The sequence below is a fragment of the Eretmochelys imbricata genome, chromosome 4 (genome assembly GCF_965152235.1).
Source record: "Eretmochelys imbricata isolate rEreImb1 chromosome 4, rEreImb1.hap1, whole genome shotgun sequence".
In the NCBI taxonomy this organism is placed as follows: domain Eukaryota; kingdom Metazoa; phylum Chordata; order Testudines; family Cheloniidae; genus Eretmochelys; species Eretmochelys imbricata.
In genome coordinates, this window is record NC_135575.1 from 128,576,537 (window position 1) to 128,598,417 (window position 21,881).

A 21,881-nucleotide genomic window follows, 5' to 3' on the forward strand; every position below is an offset into this window, starting at 1 on the left:
TCCGGGTATCCCTAAAGCACCAACTGCGAGAAGATGGGACTGGACTCAAAACTGCCCTGTTCTGTTCATTCCCTCTGAAGCATCTGGTGCTGGCCACTGTCAGAAGAAAGGATCCTGGGCTAGATGGACCATTGGTCTGACCCAATAGGACTGTTCTTATGAATAACCCTTACTTGTGTGAATAATCTGGACATGCAAGCTATCACTTTAAGAGTGTGTGTGGAGGGAGGAAGTTCCAGGTCCACTTGCAGGCTAGGTACCTTAGTCATCTGGGATGGGGAGCAGTACCATAGTCAGTCTGAAAAGAACAAGGGGAAGGTGAGTTGTGCCTCTCTGTCTTAGGGAACAGCTTTGTCTCTCTTTCGTTCTTGTGTGTTATCATTCTGAATTCTAAGAAATAAAGTAGTGTTAAGTTGCAAACTTCTAGCAAGATAACTTTACTTGTTTATCTAACTTCTCTGTGTTTATGCCATAAACCACTTTGCAAAGGGGAAATTTTACAAAAATTAAGCCTAGTGATCACAAGGCCACATAAGGATATGGGATGAAATTACAAGGCAAGGCTCTGAATTTGAAGCCTCAACTGGATTTTTATATGGTGCATTGGTGGAAGCTATGAAAACACCTAGACATCAATTCTGGAATGAGCTCTTCACAGGTGGACTTCTGCACTTGATGAAGCACCATTGACCTCAGACAGGCATAAGAGTCTGCCCATGCAGAATTCAGTGCAGGATCAGGTCTCTATTTAACAGTCAGAAGTGAAGAGGCCTATAGAAGGCTGAGCTCCACACCTGCGGCTCTGTTCTGTAAAGAGAAAAGGAGGACTTGTGGCACCATAGAGACTAACAAATTTATTTGAGCATAAGCTTTCGTGAGCTACAGCTCACTTCATCGGATGCATTCAATGGAAAATACAGTGGGGAGATTTATATACACAGAGAACATGAAACAATGGGTGTTACCAAACACTGTAACAAGAGTGATCAGGTAAGATGAGCTATTACCAGCAGGAGAGTGGGGGGAGGAGGGGGCGCGGGGGGGGGGGGAACCTTTTGTAGTGATAATCAAGGTAGGCCATTTCCAGCAGTTGACAAGAACGTCTGAGGAAGTGGCAGAGAATAAACATGGGGAAATAGTTTTACTTTGTGTAATGACCAATCCACTCCCAGTTTTTATTCAAGCCAAAGTTAATTGTATCCAGTTTGCAAATTAATTCTATTTGTTGAAGAATTGCCACTTTTAGGTCTGTAATCGAGTGACCAAAGAGATTGAAGTGTTCTCCGACTGGTTTTGAATGTTATAATTCTTGACGTCTGATTTGTGTCCATTTATTCTTTTACATAGAGACTGTCCAGTTTGACCAATGTACATGGCAGAGGGGCATTGCTGGCACATGATGCCATATATCACATTGGTAGATGTGCAGGTGAACGAGCCTCTGATAGTGTGGCTGATGTGATTAGGCCCTATGATGGTGACCCCTGAATAGATATGTGGACACAGTTGGCAACGGGCTTTGTTGCAAGGATAGGTTCCTGGGTTAGTGTTTTTGTTGTGTGGTGTGTGGTTGCTGGTGAGTATTTGCTTCAGGTTGGCGGGCTGTCTGTAAGCAAGGACTGGCCTGTCTCCCAAGATCTGTGAGAGTGATGGGTCGTCCTTCAGGATAGGTTGTAGATCCTTGATGATGTGTTGGAGAGGTTTTAGTTGGGGGCTAAAGGTGATGGCTAGTGACATTCTGTTATTTTCTTTGTTGCGCCTGTCCTGTAGTAGGTGACTTCTGGGAACTCTTCTGGCTCTGTCAATCTGTTTCTTCACTTCAGCAGGTGGGTACTGTAGTTGTAAGAACGCTTGACAGAGATCTTGTAGGTGTTTGTCTCTGTCTGAGGGGTTGGAGCAAATGCGGTTGTATCGTAGAGCTTGGCTGTAGACAACTGATCGTGTGGTGTAGTCTGGATGAAAGCTGGAGGCATGTAGGTAGGAATAGCGGTCAGTAGGTTTCCGGTATAGGGTGGTGTTTATGTGACCATCGTTTATTAGCACTGTAGTGTCCAGGAAGTGGATTTCTTGTGTGGACTGGTCCACGCTGAGGTTGATGGTGGGATGGAAATTGTTGAAATCATGGTGGAATTCCTCAAGGGCTTCTTTTCCATGGGTCCAGATGATGAAGATGTCATCAATGTAGCGCAAGTAGAGTAGGGACATTAGGAGACGAGAGCTGAGGAAGCATTGTTCTAAGTCAACCATAAAAATGTTGGCATACTGTGGCGCCATGTGGGTACCCATGGCAGTGCCGCTGATTTGAAGGTATATATTGTCCCCAAATGTGAAATAGTTATGGGTGAGGACAAAGTTACAAAGTTCAGCCACCAGGTTTGTCGTGACATTATCAGTGATACTGTTCCTGATGGCTTGTAGTCCATCTTTGTGTGGAATGTTGGTGTAGAGGGCTTCTACATCGATAGTGGCTAGGATGGTGTTTTCAGGAAGATCACCGATGGATTGTAGTTTCCTCAGGAAGTCAGTGGTGTCTCGAAGGTAGCTGGGAGTGCTGGTAGCGTAGGGCCTGAGGAGGGAGTCTACATAGCCAGACAATCCTGCTGTCAGGGTGGCAATTCCTGAGATGATGGGGCGTCCAGGATTTCCAGGTTTATGGATCTTGGGTAGCAGATAGAATACCCCTGGTCGGAGTTCCAGGGGTGTGTCTGTGCGGATTTGTTCGTGTGCTTTTTCAGGGAGTTTCTTGAGCAAATGCTGTAGCTTCTTTTGGTAACCCTCAGTGGGATCAGAGGGTAATGGCTTGTAGAAAGTGGTGTTGGAGAGCTGCCTAGCAGCCTCTTGTTCATATTCCGACCTATTCATGATGACGATAGCTCCTCCTTTGTCAGCGTTTTTGATTAGGATATCAGAGTTGTTTCTGAGGCTGTGGATGGCATTGTGTTCTGCACGGCTGAGGTTATGGGGCAAGTGATGCTGCTTTTCCACAGTTTCAGCATGACTGAGGCTTGTATAAAGACTGGGAGTGGATGGGTCGTTACACAAAGTAAAACTATTTCCCCATGTTTATTCCCTGCCCTCCCCCCGCCCCGCTGTTCCTCAGACTTCTTGTCAACTGCTGGAAATGGCCCACCTTGATTATCACTACAAAAGGCTCTCCCTCTCCCCCCCCCCCCCAACTCTCCGGCTGGTAATAGCTCATCTTACCTGATCACTCTCGTTACAGTGTGTATGGTAACACCCATTGTTTCATGTTCTCTGTGTAAATAGATGTCCCCACTGTATTTTCCACTAAATGCATCCGATGAAGTGAGCTATAGCTCACGAAAGCTTATGCTCAAATAAATTTGTTAGTCTCTAAGGTGCCACAAGTACTCCTTTTCTTTTTGCGGATACAGAGTAACACGTCTGCTACTCTGAACACTGTTCTGTAAAGGTTTCAGAGTGGTAGCTGTATTAGTCTGTATCAGCAAAAACAACAAGGAGTCCTTGTGGCACCTTAGAGACTAACAAATTTATTTAAGCATAAGCCGGGAGGGCAGACTGGAATCCACCCAACAGCCTCAAGAATGGGAGAACCAAAGAACAAGATAACATCTGGCAGCACAGAGCCGTCAGGATTGTGACATCTGCTGATTGATTCAGCAACAGCATGATGAAGCAATTCCCATAGACTGGTATAGGAAGAAATTCCTACAAAAATGGACTCTAGAAAGTGAGAACTTTGGGGTCTGATTCTGCAAACCAACTTCCAGGAGCATCAGATGAGCATCTGACAAGGCCCTGCTCCCTCCTCATGTCCAGGCCACCTGGCCAGTGGCTTGGCATGGGCAACTCTAAGGCTGGTAACTATGATAACAACCTTGCAGAACCTGTGAGAGTGTGTATGAATGAATGTGTGACTAAATATGAGATTGAATGGAATGTTATAGCTACAACTAACTGCTGACTATGATTCTTTCTGTATTCACAATAAATGTGGCATTTTGCCTTTTCCCCTTTAAGAAGATCCTGCTGGTTTTTACTTTATTGGTATAATACTAGCAATGGTCAGCATCTCTAGATTTGGTTGCCTAAAGTTAGGTGCCCAAGTTGGAAAATGCCGGTTTGTGTAACTTGACCAAGCCCAGGGGAATCCGTATCAGGATCGATCCCCTGCGGTCAGTCCCGTGTCTAGCCCCTGGGAGCAGAGCTCACGCTGCTGGCTTCTCAGTAGAGGCACTGACTCAGCCACAGGCCGCGGGCTAGTAGGGAATTACAACAGCCCGGGTAGTAACCGGGGCACGCAGGACAGGCCCCTTGTGTGAAATGGCCACGGCTCTTTGTGAAAAACCGAGGGACCGACTGTCATGAAGTTTTTTGGACCTCAAAGCCCAGCAGCCCGCTGCTTGTGGGAGGACTTCGGATACCTCGCTCCGGAGTCGGTTACGTGTTCAGGGCTCGCGTCACAGGGGCTGGGAACCGGAGAGTTGCACACGAAAGCCGAGCGGGAGTCGGCGGCGGGCCGGGAAGGCTGCTCGCGGCCCGGGGACAGGTACACACGCCCCCGGGGCCTCTCCGTGCCCTGCAGCCCGCTGTAGCGCCCCCGCTCGCAGGAGGGTCCCGAGCCGGCTCCGCTGGGGGCTGGTCTCCTGCTGGGCGGAGGCCGCGCCGGGGATCGCCGCTTTCTGTCCCGCCGCACAACTTCCTCTCCCAGGGCCCTGCGCGGCGGCCGGGCCGGGCCGGGCGGGCACAGGCGGACTCGGAGCCGCCTCTGGAGCGGAGCGGGCCATGGACAGCCCCGCCGTGACCTTCACGCTGGCCTACCTGGTGTTCGCCGTCTGCTTCGTGTTCACCCCCAACGAGTTCCGCTCGGCCGGGCTCACCGTGCAGAACCTGCTGGCCGGCTGGCTGGGCAGCGAGGACGCGGCCTTCGTCCACTACCACCTGCGGAGGAGCACCGGCACCATGCTGGCCCACGGCCTGCTGCCGCTCGGTGAGGGGGGCCTGGGGCACGGAGGGAGCGGGGCTGGGGGAAGCAGCTGAGGCGGGGGCCAAGGGGGGCTGTGGGCAGAGTGGCCGGGGGAGGGGAGCTGTGGGGAAGGGCTGGGGCCAGAGTGGCCGGGGGGGAAGAAGGGCCGGGGCCAGAGTGGCTGGGGCCGGGGCCAGAGTGGCTGGGGGGGGGGCAGAGTGGCTGGGGGGGCCAGAGTGGCTGGGGGGGGGGAAGGGCTGGGGCCAGAGTGGCCGGGGGGGGGAAGGGGGGCTGTGGGGAAGGGCTGGGGCCAGAGTGGCTGGGGGGGGGGGGGAAGGGCTGGGGCCAGAGTGGCCGGGGGGGGGGAAAGGGGGGCTGTGGAGAAGGGCTGGGGCCAGAGTGGCTGGGGGGGGGGAAGGGCTGGGGCCAGAGTGGCCGGGGGGGAAGAAGGGCTGGGGCCAGAGTGGCTGGGGGGGGGGGGAAGGGCTGGGGCCGGGGCCAGAGTGGCTGGGGCGGGGGGGAAGGGCTGGGGCCGGGGCCAGAGTGGCTGGGGGGGGGGAAGGGCTGGGGCCAGAGTGGCGGGGGGGGGGAAGGGGGGCTGTGGGGAAGGGCTGGGGCCAGAATGGCCGGGGGGGAGGAACGGGAAGATGGTGGGGGAGAGTAGCGGGCGAGGGGTTGGTGGAAGGAGGGGGAAAGTGCTGGGGGAGAGTAGCAAGGGGGAGGAAGGAAAGGGAGTGGGAAAGGACAGCGAGGGGACTGTAGGGAAGGGTGGGAGAATGGTCAGGCAGGAGAACAGTTAGGGGGTTGGATGAGATCAAGGAACTATGGAGAATGGGGGAGTATAGCTTGAGGAGAGGGGATGGAGGGAAATAGCCAGGGAGCTGTGGTGAAGGGGGTGGGGGGATAATACCTAGGTCGTGTGGTAAGAACTGAGGGGATGGAGAAGGAGGAAGAAGGTGACAGCAAATTAAAATAGGTATTTGTACAGTCTCTGCTGTCAGACTGTCCCGTTGCACCTTCAGTTAGCAGTGACTGTGCAGAAAGCCTGGACCCTGGTCTGTCATCATTTAGTCAGTCTCCTGACAGTGTGGTTTCCCCTTCTCATCTCTTTCACTTGCTGTGATTTGCATCCCCACTTCTTTACTGAATGTAGCCTTGTCTGCACTGAGTTTGAAAAATGCGCTCTATTGTGTCCCCTTGACATGGGTGTGGCTGTGTGAGCTGAAGGAAGGCAAGACCCAGATCTTGAAGGTTGAGGGATTGTCCATGGCTTCAGTGTCTTTACATGCTTCTGTCTCTTTAGCAAATCCACAAACACATCTGAAGTACTTGTGAGGTGAAGCAGCTCCTTCATATGCATCAGAGCCTCATTAATTTGCACCAAAATAACAATGGTCTTGCCCTGCCTATGAGTGGAGATCTAATATCAGCTCTAGTGAGATCTGGTATTACTAAGAATTCATTGTTTTATAAAAATTCACTATTAGAATATTTACTCAGACATTACAGAATATTATAAATAAAACAAAACTACATGTCAGTGAAAAAATACTGTAAGATATAGCACCTTTTAACTAACTGATTGTCAGATTCTGCAAATTATGAAGTAATCAATAATGGGTTTCCCAGAAAATGGTGCAAATAGTGAGGTTCTGCTTGGGGCATTAGATGTGAACGCTTAGAGCCGCTATTGAGGGTGACCCCTAGGGAGCATGTTGTAGGGAGGTAAAATTCTATGTAAACAGAAAATAAAGACAGTCTTGCATTCACCCCAACCATGGTGCCCTGTGTCTCTACACCACTCTAATAAAGCAGTGTAAGTGAACATAAATAATACTTGAGCTGTAGTGTTAAACAAAGTAATCCATTTTGGGAGGAGAAATCTTGTAACTCACAGGTATGAAATTACATCTGCATGTGAATTGTGAAACTGAACCAATCAGCACCACTGTCCGAGAAAGTCTCTCTGTCTGTTGTTGTCATCAGAAGACCTACTCTGGCAGGATTAACTAATCCCAGAGAGGGAAGGAAGCAAGCACAGAAAGGCAGTTCAGCGTGGTAGTGCAGTGCCATTTATTATAAAGTTTAAAAAAAACCCAAACTGTCAAACTTTAAATAATGGGGTTAATTCCATCTCTGGGACCTGCATATTATATACATACCACTTTACTTTTATTCTCGGTAACTCTCAGTTGGCTATGTTTGACTATATGTTATATAGGGATATGGGTTTGTTTACTCAGCAAACTGTAATGACCTCCCTTTACTAACTGTATAACTTGTGTAAAAATAAATGCCTTCTAAAGACTCAGGTTAGGAAAGTTGAAATTGAAGTCACCACCCTAAAAAAAAAAAAGTCACCCAGAGTTGAGCACACCCGCCAGATGAACTATAAGATCAATTGGTGTGAATATATTCTATTGTCTTCTGAAAGTAAATATCTTTCTTTACAGGTTATTACATTGGCATGTGCTTTGCAGCACCAGAGAAGCAGCTTTTCTATTTTTACCAGGCCTCAGAAGGCTGGGAAATATTCTTCTTGCTGGCTGTTCTTGCTCCAACAGTCACTGGCATCCTGGCATATTACTGGTCACGGAATGGCTGGGATAACCATCCTTTAGCTCGGACACTTGCCTTTCATGCTCTTCCACAGTCTGGTTGGCGGGCAGTGGCTTCTTCCATCAATACAGAATTCAGGAGGATTGACAAGTTTGCTACTGGAGCACCAGGAGCAAGGGTGATTGTTACGGACACCTGGGTGATTAAAGTGACCACTTACAGTTTACATGTTGCCCAACAGCAGGACATTCATCTGACAGTGACAGATTCCAGACAACACGAACTATCACCTGATTCAAACATGCCTGTGCAGTTCCTCACCATCCGTGTTGCCAGTATTAATCCCTATGTGAAAGCTTTCGATATCCGGTAAAACAAATTAACCTTGCAGTGTTATGCCGTGTATAGTATATGCCATTTGATGATGGATAGGGAAGCGCATGTGTCATATCTGCTGCTGCTGTGACAGATACCAAAACTTTTAGGGTGTTGACATCTCCCCTTCGCCGCCAACAGAGAAAGTTGTGTGTAGCCCTGTAAAGTGCAGGGAAAAATGCTATTCAGGGAGATTGCTACTCTGTAAGGCAATGAAGGCATATTGGCCAATCAGAGGAACAAGTTACTCATTCCCAGAGCAGGTTAAAGAGGGAGAGCGAAGCCACTTAGAAGAGCTATGGGTGAGGGATGGGGGAGAAGAAGGAACAAGGGAAAATCTCCCGTCAAAATTGTGATAAAAATCAATGACTCTAGCAAAATTGACCATGATTTCCATCTTCCTTTGAGACATACGTACCTTTACAAGCTGTGGTTGTGTTTTCACAGTGACATATTGCAAACAAACCTAATTTTAAAGAGAAGTGGACAAGTAGCTTTGGCCCCAAATTTCACCTTATTTAAATTTAAAATCCTGCTAGTTTCCATATAAGGAGAGAATAATAAGACTGGGACTTTTCAGCTTGGAAAAGAAATGACTAATGGGGGATATAATGGAAGTCTATAAAATCATAACTGGTGTGAAGTAAATAAGGAAGTGTTATTTACTCCTCATAACACAAGAACTATGGGTCACCAAATGAAATCAATAGACAGCAGGTTTAAAACAAAAGGAAGTATTTCTTCACATAACACGCAGTCAACCTGTGGAACTCCTAGCCAGAAGATGTTGTGAAGGCCAAGACACTAACGGTTCAAAACAGAACTAGAGAAGTTCATGGAGGATAAGTCCATCAATGGCTGTTAGCCAGGATGGACAGGGATGGTGTCCCTAGCCTCTGTTTGCCAAAAGCTGGGAAAGGGGGTAGGGGATGGATCACTTGATGTCTATCTGATCTGTTCATTCCCTCTGGGGTACCTGGCATTGGCCACTGTCGGAAGACAGGATTCTGGGCTAGATGGACCATTGGTCTGACCCAGTATGGCCATTCTTATGTTCTTAGTGAATGTTCTCTGGATTTTAAATGCCTATTTTCTGTTTTCTGTGTTCCTCTCAATTGCTGTTTTTGTTTTTCAAGTCACTGTTTATGTAGGAGCTAGATAAATCTACAGTTCTGCAGCAAAATGTAGTTAACAAAGGCTATTTTTAGTGATGCTGACATCCTTAGTAATGCTGTCTCACAAAGGAGTAAACAAACAACGCCCTGTTGTTTGTTTTTATTCATGCTTCTAAAAGGATATTTAAAACTATATATTTGAAAAGGTAGCTGACAGTGTCCATTTACATGGCTGAATCTGTAAGCTTCTAGTCTGTGGGACAGCCTGTGGATATGACTGACAGACTAAATCGTAAGTGTCAGAGGGCTCTGAAGTCTAAACTAGAATAGCAGATATATTCAGGCCTGATCTAAGATACTAATCCATCAATTTCAGTGTGTTATTTATTTATAGTGGCATCTGCCAGACACTGAAAACAGATGGTCCCTACTTCTAGGAGCTTAGTATAAGGACGGTTAAGTAGAAAGAGTTTAAGGAAAAGGCCACAGTAATGGACAACCTATATACAAATCAACTTGACTTACTGCATGACAGAGGTGTGTCTAAGAGAGATTTAAAAGTGGACCAGGCAGGACCCTTGCAGGGTAGCTCAGGGAGGTCATAGGAAGCATGGAAGAAGGCACAAGGGTGATTGTGAAAAACTGACAGAGCTGGAACATTTGCAGAACTGTGGAGATTGTGGGGGGAAGGGAGGAGCCCAATGCAATCCTTGACAAAGGTATAAGTAGGGAGGGTCAAATGTGTGTAGGGCTTTGAAGATGGTGACATAAAGATTATTCATTAGCTGATTATTTCAATTGTGTTTTAATGAGGCAATAGTAAAGTCACATCCACTGTTAAGAATCAGACACTTACCTTGGTAATTTTTTCCAAAGAAATATCAGGACCTTCCTTTTGCTAAATAAACTAGTACCAAGAATATTTTTTATAAAGTCAGAAAGTTCTTGTAATAAGAAAATGCAGAAATAGCAAATCTCCATAGGTATAATGTAGATGTAACATAACTAAGTCATAATAGGACATATGTCAACATTTCCCCTTCCCCCTGTGTGCAGTATAGGTACATACCCACAGGCTGAGTTGCACCATTGTTAGCAACAGTGGAAAGTTTTTGTAAAAATTGACTTGTGTGAACAAGGCCCCATATATCACACACGTTCAACATGAGAACCTAGGACCTTCTGCCCTGAACACACAGGCCTCGACCATTTGCACTGAAGGAATACCTCTACTTGCTATCAGCAATATTACCTTTAGCTATAATTCTTCATTTAGTAGTATACTGGAGTAGCTCTCCAAAGGGCTGTATCATGCCTTTCTCATACAGGTGATTGATTTTTTTTTTCAGTTTCTCTTACACATCTCTCCGTTGACCCTCACGCCCAGCTCCAGTTTCTACCATCTTGCAGCTGGCCAGCGGTTCTAAACAACACTTGGGCTTTCCTTTCTGCTCCTAGTATCCCACCTTTTGTGCTTCTCCAACCACTGCAAGGCTTCCTGCACCTGTGTGCTGCTGAAGCTCTGTGCACCACTAGTTTGCTCTCCAGTACTCCGCTCTCCAGTACTCCAGTTAACTTCACTTCCTGCCCATTAAACCCTTCTCAGACTTCTCCCAGGTGCAGCTGATTCTCCCACTGAGCTTTCCGAAAACATTGGGGGTTAGGGCATTTAACCACTTTGTAGTCTGCAGCCACCAGAAGATAGCATCACAAACACTTGAGCAGATGTGATTCCGTTCAGCCATGGGCAGTGGTGACACACATTACAAATATGTATGTTATCCCAGGAATGTCTCTTTTAAAGTATCTCCTAGGTGCAGTCCTCCTGAACTGTTCCTTTTCCTTTTTTATTTTTTGCAGACTCCTACATACTGTAACTTGAACAGAGTAATATTCAGTGTGATTGCAGCCCTACGTTAAAATATAATAGAACTGTAGGGCTCCGTTAGTCCAGCCCCCTCTGCTGGGGCAGGATTAATTTTACCTTATCGTAGGTTAAATTACCTATCAAAATAATTCTCAGTCTACTGAAGTTAAGATGTAGTCAAAACAAGATGTGTTGTTTTCAGATACATATGATCAGTGTGAAAGCTTAACTTGTAAAGGCTGAAAAGCTGAGTACTAGAGACTACAGTATATGGCTGTAGACAAGAGTTTGATCTGTTAAATCAGCTTAGCCTTAGCCTTGAAAGATTTCTTTCCAGTAATGGATGAGTATTCTTTATCAGTTCTGGCTGTGACAGAACCAAACAGCTAGTTGTGTCCCTGCAAACTGCACTTGCCAAAAATAGAAAAGGAGGACTTGTGGCACCTTAGAGACTAATCAATTTATTTGAGCATAAGCTTTCGTGAGCTACAGAAGTGAGCTGTAGCTCACGAAAGCTTATGCTCAAATAAATTGGTTAGTCTCTAAGGTCCCACAAGTCCTCCTTTTCTTTTTGCGAATATAGACTAACACGGCTGCTACTCTGGAACTTGCCAAATAAAATCTTATCATGCTCCTGAAATTACTCTCCCAGTGTAGGGGGTTTGTGTTAGAGGCTTCTGTTTCCTAGAAAGACCCAGCAGTAATTGCCTTTCACATCCTGATTTTCCTGTGTGCCATCACTATTTAAAGCAAAATTGCTGTATCCCTGTGCTGCTTCAAAATGGGGGAAGAGCAGGTTTAGAAAGGAAAATCACAGTTAAAGAACATGGGTAGCTCAGAGAATTAGCAATAGGATGAAGAGCCTTTACCTCTATGGCCTTGTCTATATTAGGACATTTTTTGCTACAGTTTCTCACTTTTGCTGCCGCAGGTTCAGTTCCACCAGTGATAGCACATATGAGAGCCCTACTATAGACAAGTTACCCTCTGCAACGGGTTTTATGCCCCATGTTGTGGTGACCTGTGCTGAGCAGTGCTTAAAACAATGGGGGCCACCAGGAGCCGTATCTTAACTAGCATTGCCACTGTGGCTACCACCTCCGGAGCTGAACTGGTGGTAGCAAGAGTGGGAAACTTTAGCAAAAATAACCTAATGTGGACCTGATCAATGTTGCTGGACAATAGTGACACAGAGTTGTTACCATCTAATGGTTGTAGGTATAGCCTATGTGAAACATGAAATCTCAGTTGTGTTACCCATAATGCTACATACAAAGCAGTACAATGGTTGGCACTATTAACACACTTTATTTATTTATTTTAGGGCTGTCAAGCGATTAAAAGAAGTAATCGCAATTAATAATTGAACTGCTAATAACAATACCATTTATTTAAATATTTATGGATGTTTTCCATATTTTCAAATATATTGGTTTCAATTACAACACAGAATACAAAGTGTACAGTGCTCACTTTATATTTATTTTTGATTACAAGTATTTGCACTGTAAAAAACAAAAGAAATAGTATTTTTCAATTCACCCAATACAAGTACTGTAGTGCAATCTCTTTACCATTAAAGTTGAACTTACAAATGTGCAAAAAAAATCATTCAAAAATAAAACAATGTAAAATTTTAGAGCTTGCAAGGCCACTCAGTCCTACTTCTTGTTCAGCCAATCACTCAGACAAACACATTTGTATAAATTTGCAGGAGATAATACTGCCTGCTTCTTGTTTACAATGTCATCCGAAAGTGAGAACAGGCATTCCCATGGCACTGTTGTAGCCGGTGTCGCAAGATATTTACGTGCCAGATGCGCATGCTTCAACCACCATTCCAGGTGATATGGGTCCATGTTGATGACGGGTTCTGCTTGATAACAATCCAAAACAGTGCAGCCTGACGCATATTCATTTTCATTATTTGAATCAGATGCAACCAGCAGAAGGTTGATTTTTGATTTTCTTTTTTGGTGGTTCAGGTTCTGTAGTTTCCACATCGGAGTGGCGTTTTAAGATTTCTGAAAGCACGTTCCACACCTCGTCGCTCTCAGAATTTGGAAGGTACTTCAGATTCTTAAACCTTGGGTCGAGTGCTGTAGCTATTTTTAGAAATCTGACATTGGTACCTTCTTTGCGTTTTGTCAGATCTGCAGTGAAAGTGTTCTGAACATGAACAACATATGCTAGGTCGTCATCCGAGACTGCTATAACATGAAATATATGGCAGAATGCAGGTAAAACAGAGCAGGGGACATACAATTCTCCCCCAAGGGGTTCAGTCACAAATTTAATTAACACATTATTTTTTTAATGAGCATCATCAGTATGGAAGCATGTGCTCTGGAATGGTGGCCGAAGTATGAAGGGGCATGTTTAACATATCTGGCACATAAATACCTTGCAATGCCGGCTACAAAAGTGCCATGCAAATGCCTGTTCTCGCTTTCTGGTGACATTGTAAATAAGAAGAGGGCAGCATTATCTCCTGTAAATGTAAACAAACTTGTTTGTCTTAGCAATTGGCTGAACAAGAAGTAGGACTGAGTGGATTTGTAGGCTCTGAAATTTTACATTGTTTTTTGTTTTTGAGTGCAGTTATGTAACAAAAATCTACATTTTTAAGTTGCACTTTCATGACAAAGAGCTTGCACTACAGTACTTGTATGAGGTGAATTGAAAAATACTATTTCTTTTATTATTTTTAAAATAATATACACTTTGTTTTCAATCAACACAGAATACAATATGTATGAAAATGTAGGAAAACATCCAAAATATTTAATACATTTCAATTGGTATTCTATTGTTTAACGGTGCGAGTAAAACTGCGATTAATCGCGATTCTTTTTTTTAGTTAATCGCGTGAATTAACTGCAGTTAATCGACAGCCCTAATTTATTTATTTATATTGCACCTAGCTATGTGATATGTGCCTGAAAGGAGCAATAACTAAACTGATATCTGCCCCAGAGAGCTTACAAACTAGAATTTAGACGTGATGTAAATGAGTGAGTGCAAATGGGGCGGGGGAGGGACTGGACAAGGTAACATATGTAAATCCTGCAGAGACTCAGTAAGTTGGTTTCCACTTACTGGTGAACAAGGTTTATTTTGGTTTTATGTAATATTTTAATTCATCTCTTGTATGGCCCCTATTGGCAGTCTTGGCAAAGAAGCCAAGGACTTGAATGGGCATGAAGTCCAAACTACACTCTTGGCCCTAGTAGCTGTGCATCTCAGTCTGGTTGAGGCATGATAATGGCCAGTGTGAAAAGCACACACTATCCAGGTTATATCTGCCCTGTAGTTAAAGGGATGGCTTCACGCTTCAGTATTGTCAGACTAACCCCTTTCATGCATGCTTAAGACCAACATTTTCAGAAGTGGCTTCAGGGTTGTGGTGTCCCAATTTTTGGAACCCCAGCTTGACTGAACTTGGCCATGATTTTCCAAGGTGTCATACACCTGCAACTCCATCTGAAATCAGTGGCAGTGTTGATGCACAGCATCTCTGAAGAAACAAGCCAAAGGTGTCTCAAGTTAGGCACTCAAGACGAGAAGCCAGTTTTGAAAATATGGTCCCGCATGAACCAACCACAACAATTAAAAAAAGAGTGAACGAGTTTAGGGTTTCAGGGTTTGTCTTGACCTGTGGAAAAGAAGCCCAAAGTGTATTTATTCTGACTAGATACCAGACTGCACCACTCTACACAACTTTTCTAGGTATTCACTTCTTTGATGATATGCTTCAAAGTAGTAAGCAAGATAAATTTTCTCTTCTTACTTAAATGAATGATGAGGTGACATTCTGTTCCATCCTTTCTTTAGGTTGAACTCCTCAGAGTATGGGGAACTACGAGAGAAACTTCATGCTCCGATCCGTAACGCAGCTAACGTTGTGATCCATCAGAGCCTCAGTGACTTGTTTCTGGAAACCTTTACATCGCTGGTGGAAATTAATCAGACATACCCTGTTCCCAGCAATCAGGTAGGAGTTTCTAATCACTTGACATTATAATAATTGTAGTTTCTGGATTAGTCAAATCTATGATTACTGTGTTTGCGTAGTGGTTATCTTACAGTTCAGTAAATATTTAGTAAAGTAAACCTGGCTGTTTTTTCTGGTGTTTGCTCCAAGAGAAGCCATTGATGGATTAAGTTTGGGGGAGGATGGGAAATATCATAATAAGGAGTTTTATTTTAATGTAATGTCAACGCTAGGATTTTACCTGGGGAATGTAGAAATGATGGAGTTACATTTCCATGTGTTGTCTAGAGAGCTAGAGTCACAACTCCTATTAATAATTGAAATTGATGCGCATACCCTGTCTTGACAATTTGCCTTAGCTAGCTCACACCTTACATCTTGTATTTCTGGAGAGCTAAGTTACTTTAGATCTGGGCCCAGATCCTTAAAGGTTTTTAAATACCCAATGTCCTTTGAAATCAATGGAAATTAGGTGCCTAAACATCTTTATTGATCTGGGCTATTATCCTTTAATGTATTGAAATGATTCCTAATCTGGATCTTATTTTCATTATAAATAATATTTTGAATCTTTTCTTCGGTAATAATAAGGACCAAGTGTCAATGGAAACAAACCTTCAGGCTCAGAACTGTACAGTTATTGGGTTGAGAGAGAATCACTTTATTTCAGTCCTTTTAGCTTGTGGTATCTTTAGGTATAAAGTACTTGTGCTTATGGGTTTTGGTTTGATACTGACTGATACCATAAGTAATGGTCTACATTGAAAAAGAGAGGTGATGATTTGGGAGTTAAAACACAGAAATGGGAATTGGGAGATCTAGGATATCTCCCTAGCTTTGAGACTGACTTTCTGCGTGACTCTAACCAATGTACTCAATCCCTCTGTGCCTGAGCTTTCCCCCTCTGTAAAATGTAGATAATATCTTGAAGGGGAATTATGAGGCTAATTTGATTGTAAATAGTACTTGGCACTTTTCATTTATAGAGTAAAGTGCTGTACAAAGTATGGTAAGTATAATAAAGGCCATTTTACAGATGAGCAAAGTGAGGCACTGAGTGGTTAAGTGACTTGCCGAGGGCCACACTAATGATTGAAAAAGCTGAGAGCAGAACTCAGGTGTAATCCTCCCAGTTTAGTGCCCTATCTGCTGGACCACGTAAATGCTTTGAGGGTCTGGGCTGGAAAGCCCAATGGCGTTGCAAAATATTATTGTTAATAAAACCATTAAAAACTGTTCTTCCAGCCTGCACCTTCTCAAGGGGGCTGCAGGTGCACACCCAACATGACTAACTGTGGATTAATGCCCAGATAGTCTGTCCTTTTCAGTTATACAAAATTTGCTGGAAAACTCCCAGGGGGTGAAATCCTGGCCGTCTTGAAAAACACCCATTAACTTCATTGGAGTTAGGATTTCACCCAATATATCTTCCTTCCTTTTGGGGGAAGGAGACTACATAACAAACATTACATTTCAAGTACCTTCGTAAATGTTGTTGAAGAGCAATAATTTGCTATACGGTTATGCTTTTTTACCCTTTTTCTCTTTCTATAGGAGCTGGAGCCATGTATAGGGTGTATGCAGACTAATGCAAACATCAAGCTTGTTAAAAATTGCCAAGAGCCAAATGAAGGAGAATGCCAGCAATGCTACTGTCGTCCTATGTGGTGCCTGACTTGCATGGGGAAATGGTTTGCCAGCCGGCAGGATCAGCAGCACCCAGAGACCTGGCTATCAAGCCAAGTGCCTTGTCCAACCTGCCGAGCAAAGTTTTGCATTTTAGATGTTTGCATAATACAATGAATAATATCTTGGTACAATTTACCTTTTGAAATCTGAATGTATTCACAGCAGGGTTGGATGCGAGCCCCATTAGATTTGTTTCTTGCTCTTCTGCTTCTGAAGAGGTAAAAGCTCTGGAGTTTTCTTCTTCAAAGCCCTGAAAATGGCAACCCAACATTTTCTTTTCCTTTTTTTCCCACTCCTCAAAATGTGTTCTCCATTTTTATTCACTAACATCGTAGTTAAAATTTTAGATTGTTGAGTTTTGGGGGGGGTTTTGCTTTTCATTTCCAAACAGTTGGATGCACTTTAAACCAATAAGAGTGGCCCATTTGCTTCCCTTATATCATAGGTGAAATCCTGGTAAACTAGCTATATCTTAAGTGCTATTTTAATTACAGGATTAAGCATGGGTGTTTAATGATTCTTTAGCTAAGGGCTAATTTTCCTTTATAATAAGATGTACTAAGCAAGTTGATATTGCTAAGGATAGTTGGCTCAAATTGCAGCCTACCTTTCTTCATCTTGAATCCATTTGTAAAGTCCATTTTAATTTTTGTGGGCTTTCCTCAAAACAGACGTCTCAGTGTTGTGTTTTTCCTTTCCACCAAAACAGGCCCACAGATCAACTACTATAGAGATCTAGGAAATTACGCTGTAACTTCTGCAGGGAGTTTAGCGCAAAGAAGAATAGAAAATAGTTTGTTTCCAGATATATTTAGTATACAAGGAAGGTCAGTCAAAAAGGGTGGTTAATTTAGTTCATTAACCTGAAGTGCTGCTGGTGCTGTGTAGAGCATCTTATAGCTAGAACTACTTTTTCCCTGTTCGGAGTCTCAGCACTCTCCAGCTAATGCTAATGTTAAGCATGACTTATCCATATTTGGACGGAGAGCAGCAATCCTCTCAATTATCTGAGTAATCCAAAAGAATGTTCGGCTGTGTCAAAACCGGTAGCTTTTTCCTCGGCAACTGCTTTTCCAAATGAATGGGGTGTCAGGACTGGATAAGGACGTGTCGCCATGCTGGCTATTTCAGGTATAGACAGAGTGTGGGTTAGACAACACAGTGGTAAAAATGCCTGTGCTTTCCTATACCACAGCTTCCACAATGGAGCTGCACCAGTGCAGAAAAGCAGAGAGATTTTCCTGGTGCGGACAAGACCGTATTACTAGCGCGTCAACTGTGTGGCCTTGTCTACTCTGGCACTTTCCTTAAAACCTCCCACTGATGCAGCTCCACAAGGGGTAGGTAGTAGCAGTGGGAGTATAGACAAGGTGCTAGTGGTTGCCAGCATTTGAATCACTGTAGGTCATGTAGGACCACTTTGAGCAGAAGTAGATGGCGTAGTGTAAAAAATGATAGCAGCCACTCTACACTCGAGCTCCCACCATTGGTAACAATTATGCTTTGAAGAATTAGATTTTTATTGGTAAATGTCAGGAAACGTTGATTTCACCAGACATGCACAAACTGATGAAATAATATTTCCGGCAATACTAACTGAGATTTATAGATAGGCAAAATGAGAAAAATGCTGCTTGAGAACTTATTAGAGTCCCACCTCAATGTGTATAAAGCGTGTTGTAACGCTGGCTTAGCGGAGCTGAAGCAGGGATGCCATTTAGGTAGCTTTAACTTTTTGCATCTCAACATCTACTGTCATTAAATAATTATTGTCTGGACCACCACCACCCTCTTCTCACCCCCCACCCACCCCTAACAATTTCCTGCAAAGATGAAAATTTAAATAAATACAAATCTAAACAAATGCTTAAAAATAAACCTCTGTATTATCTGCCAAAATTATTTTTTTAAAAATAGTCAGTTCTGCCAAGCATAGTAATAATACAAGCAATGAGCTGCAATAGCGGGAGATTTCATTTAAACTTTGGTGTAGCCACAGCCTGTGTGGTGTGTAGACACAAGCCAGGCATGTCAAGAACTGGTTACAAATATGGTTAAAACTTGTATTGTGGACAGGGTTTAAGGACACTTAGAAATGACATATAGGCCTCTTTTTTGTTTTAATATTTATATATATAAACTACCAGATTACTTGTATTTGGGGAAAGTACTCACTTGAGCATGCTGTTAGGCATGCACTCTTTACTATGAAATACTGGCAACTCTTTATACTATATATTAATTAATTAATGATGATTTTCCTGGGTTTCATATCTCAGCTGTTTCAGATCGTATGGAATCGAAACTTGATACAGAGGCTGGCCGTGTGGATCTGAATCTCTTTCATAAAAAATTGCTAACTGACATCAGTGGTTTTTTTTTATTTGTCCAGAATCCAATTGAATTCCTTAGCTTCAGGCTTGTGCTAAGTCTGAAAAAAAATAAAAGCAAGACACTAATAATTTAAAATACATGATGCATGCTCAAGTGAGTATGAGTTTGTGGGGAGGTTATTTTGAAGTGACATTTACAGTATTCTTTCAGCCTACATTACACAGTCTTAGAGGGCTGAATTCTGCTCTCAGATAGGTGCGTGCATTTCCCTTCTGTAATAATTTTTGCAAATAAAGATAATTTAGTATTTATTTTAATCAAGTTTGCATAACACAATGGTAAGGAGGTGTGGTCTTTAATGGAGTAGGCGCAGCAGGGAAATGGGTAGTCTGACCGTGGCTTTCAAACTGACAGTCACTCAATTTCTATGTCTGTTTTCCCACTTGGAATAATAATCTTTTACTGGAGAGGTGTTATGAAGCTTAATTCATAAGGAATTTGAGATCCTTGGATGAAAAGCACTATAGAACTGCAGAGTATTTTTTTAATAAAGTAAAAATAAGATGATTGCCAGTATGTCTTTTTAATACAAGCTTTCCTATCTGAGCAGCTTGCCCAGTAGATTCACTATATATTTCTTTACTTTTTTAACTATAAAAAGCCTCTCTTTGAGGTGACTGGAAGTTTTAATTTCAGTGGATCTTTGTGTCATAAGAATAGAGCTTAGTAACACTTTATAATATTGTAGTATACCAAATGCACTAATACACATAAGTGTAAAATATTCTTGCATCTTTTAAGGGTAGTGCTGTATCTACAGAAGTACAGTGTTTCTCAAATGTGGCCACATGCGGTCACCTGAGTGTTTTCCTGTGGCCATGACAGCCTCCTGGGCAGAGATGGGGGAGGGGTCAAACAGAAGTGCATCCCTGCAGTGTCCAGATGCTCCAGGGGAGGGCTTCAGCCCACATTTTTCCCCCTTCAGCTGCAGGACTCCAGAGGTGGGCTTCAGCCCCCTCCCCTGGTTCAGCCAAAAGTGGGCTTCAGCCCCTCCTTGAGCCCTGGAGCTCTGACAGTGGGCTCCATGCTTTGGCCCCTCCCCCTGCCAATCTTCAGCTCTTCCCTGTGCCGGCTGGTGAAGCTTCAGGCCCTCTTGGACCCTTCCTTGGCTCCAGCCATAGGGCTCCCGCTCTGCGCTTCAGCCCAGGGCAATGGCACTTCAGCAGTGCCGGCCTTACCAGACACTGTGGTCAAGAGGCATGGAGTGGGATGAGCCTGGGATGTGAGGTCCAGGGGAGCAGGGGGGTGATTGGGAGCCTGGGGAGGGATCTGTGGGGGGCTGGGGATGGCAGCGGGGGCTGAGACACCAAAATACAACTGTACATTGTTTTTATTATTGAGTCTGCAGGGGGAAAAAACCCTACATAAATAAATTACAATGATTTGGGCATGCATATGTGCTTATTTGTTTGTTTTTCCTAACGTTAATTAAGTATTTTAGGAAAATTTGTCAGACCAGCCACCAGGAAGAGTTGGTGGCCACACTCTGAGGCCATCAAAAATTTGTTGTGAGATCCCCTGTCTTAGAAGACTCACTAATATTTACTAAATAAAGTGGTTTTTGTAATGTCATGAATACTAATTGACATAAATTCCTAAAACCAACAACTTCTGAAGTTTAGATTGTTTGAATGAGTCCAGCATGTCTCTAAGTTCTGCAAACATCTTATTGGATATGTTAGACTAGAGAACCGAGTGTTTTCAAACCTCAATGAGCTTTACCTTTAGAGCTAGTAGAAAATGAACAATGGGCCAATGGCCTCTTACTACACAACGCCCCTAACTTTTTAATTGACTTCCATACTTTAATGGAGACTACGTGATATAGTGTAGAAATGGACATCCATTTTTGTGGTTTCATCAGGTCGATGGCCTGAGAAGTATATGGTGAAATAAGGTCCTTTTTCTCTCTTCCACGGAAAGTAATAACTTGCATTGAAGAATCACTTTAAAAGTATGTTCCATCCACCCTGTCCCGTTAACATGTGTAAGCATAAAAGCAATATTTAGAACAGTTCTTCTTACTGTTCATCTTTAAAAATAGCCAAACTCATTTTGTAAAATAAAATATTTATTTACAGAATAATAATTTCCTGGAGACAGATTGAAGGTGGAAATCCTAAAAAGTGTGTGTGCACTTCTACATTCCCTTGTGCATACACAATATCAGTACAGTAGGTATTGTATATTTACATGCAAATCCCCAGTTTCCAAGCACAGTAGTGTTGGGCATGCATTTCTGAAAATTCAGGCATTAGTTACACTAGTTTGTGCCACTACCATAGTGTGACTATTTAATGTCTAGACATTTGTTAGACATTAAAAGCTGTGTAGTGTAGATATAGCCTTAGAATGGTATTTCCCTAGAGCTGTAGTTACATTGTTCAGATCATTTAAACAGTGCTGCAGCCCTCTATTAAAAAAATCTTTACACCAAATCTTACCTTATTTGGGAATTTTGACTGATGATAACCTTCAAGTAGTGCTGCCACTTTAGTTGCATTTTGGTTGGGTGAAGTTGCAGTGACATTTAACTTGATTGCTAATGGAAGACTTTTTATTTTATTTTTCAAACTTTTCAGCAGTTTACAACCTCCAGTTTGTTGGTTGCAAAGACAGAAATGATTCAGATTCCTTATGTCTGATGAATACCAGTATGGCATAGACTGCATGTAGGGGCATCTGAAGATTCTACAGATTCAGTGCTTGACATTGAAACAACACACAATGAGGTGCCATTGTCCCTTTTTTCCTTTAAATAAGAATACAACTTTCTGAATTTGTAGCCTTGAGCTTTTTATTATAAAACATTTAATCTATTAGTGTCAAACCAGCAAAAGATGATCTATCTATTTGACTTCTATTATACGGGAGTACAGCTTTCAGTCTGGCTACATAATAGGTTAAGTTAATGTAATAAAATCAGCAAACACTTTATTT

The 21,881-nt window shown here is 43.3% G+C and overlaps 1 protein-coding gene across 1 annotated transcript; it reads left to right on the forward strand.

The window, feature by feature from the left end:
• The first annotated feature begins 4,201 nt into the window (after positions 1–4,201).
• TMEM129 (transmembrane protein 129, E3 ubiquitin ligase) lies at positions 4,202–19,448 on the forward strand. Its single transcript, XM_077815943.1, has 4 exons — positions 4,202–4,972; positions 7,402–7,876; positions 14,699–14,858; positions 16,413–19,448. The coding sequence occupies exons 1-4, from the start codon at positions 4,768–4,770 to the stop codon at positions 16,659–16,661; spliced, it is 1,089 nt and encodes a 362-aa protein (XP_077672069.1). The 5' UTR covers positions 4,202–4,767; the 3' UTR covers positions 16,662–19,448.
• The last annotated feature ends 2,433 nt before the right edge of the window (positions 19,449–21,881 follow it).

Coding starts and splice junctions, on each gene's coding strand:
- TMEM129 (XM_077815943.1), top strand. CDS start 4,768: ATGGACAGCCCCGCCGTGACCTTCACGCTGGCCTACCTGGTGTTCGCC. Junction 4,973..7,401: donor CCACGGCCTGCTGCCGCTCG/GTGAGGGGGGCC, acceptor CTTTCTTTACAG/GTTATTACATTGGCATGTGC. Junction 7,877..14,698: donor GTGAAAGCTTTCGATATCCG/GTAAAACAAATT, acceptor TCCTTTCTTTAG/GTTGAACTCCTCAGAGTATG.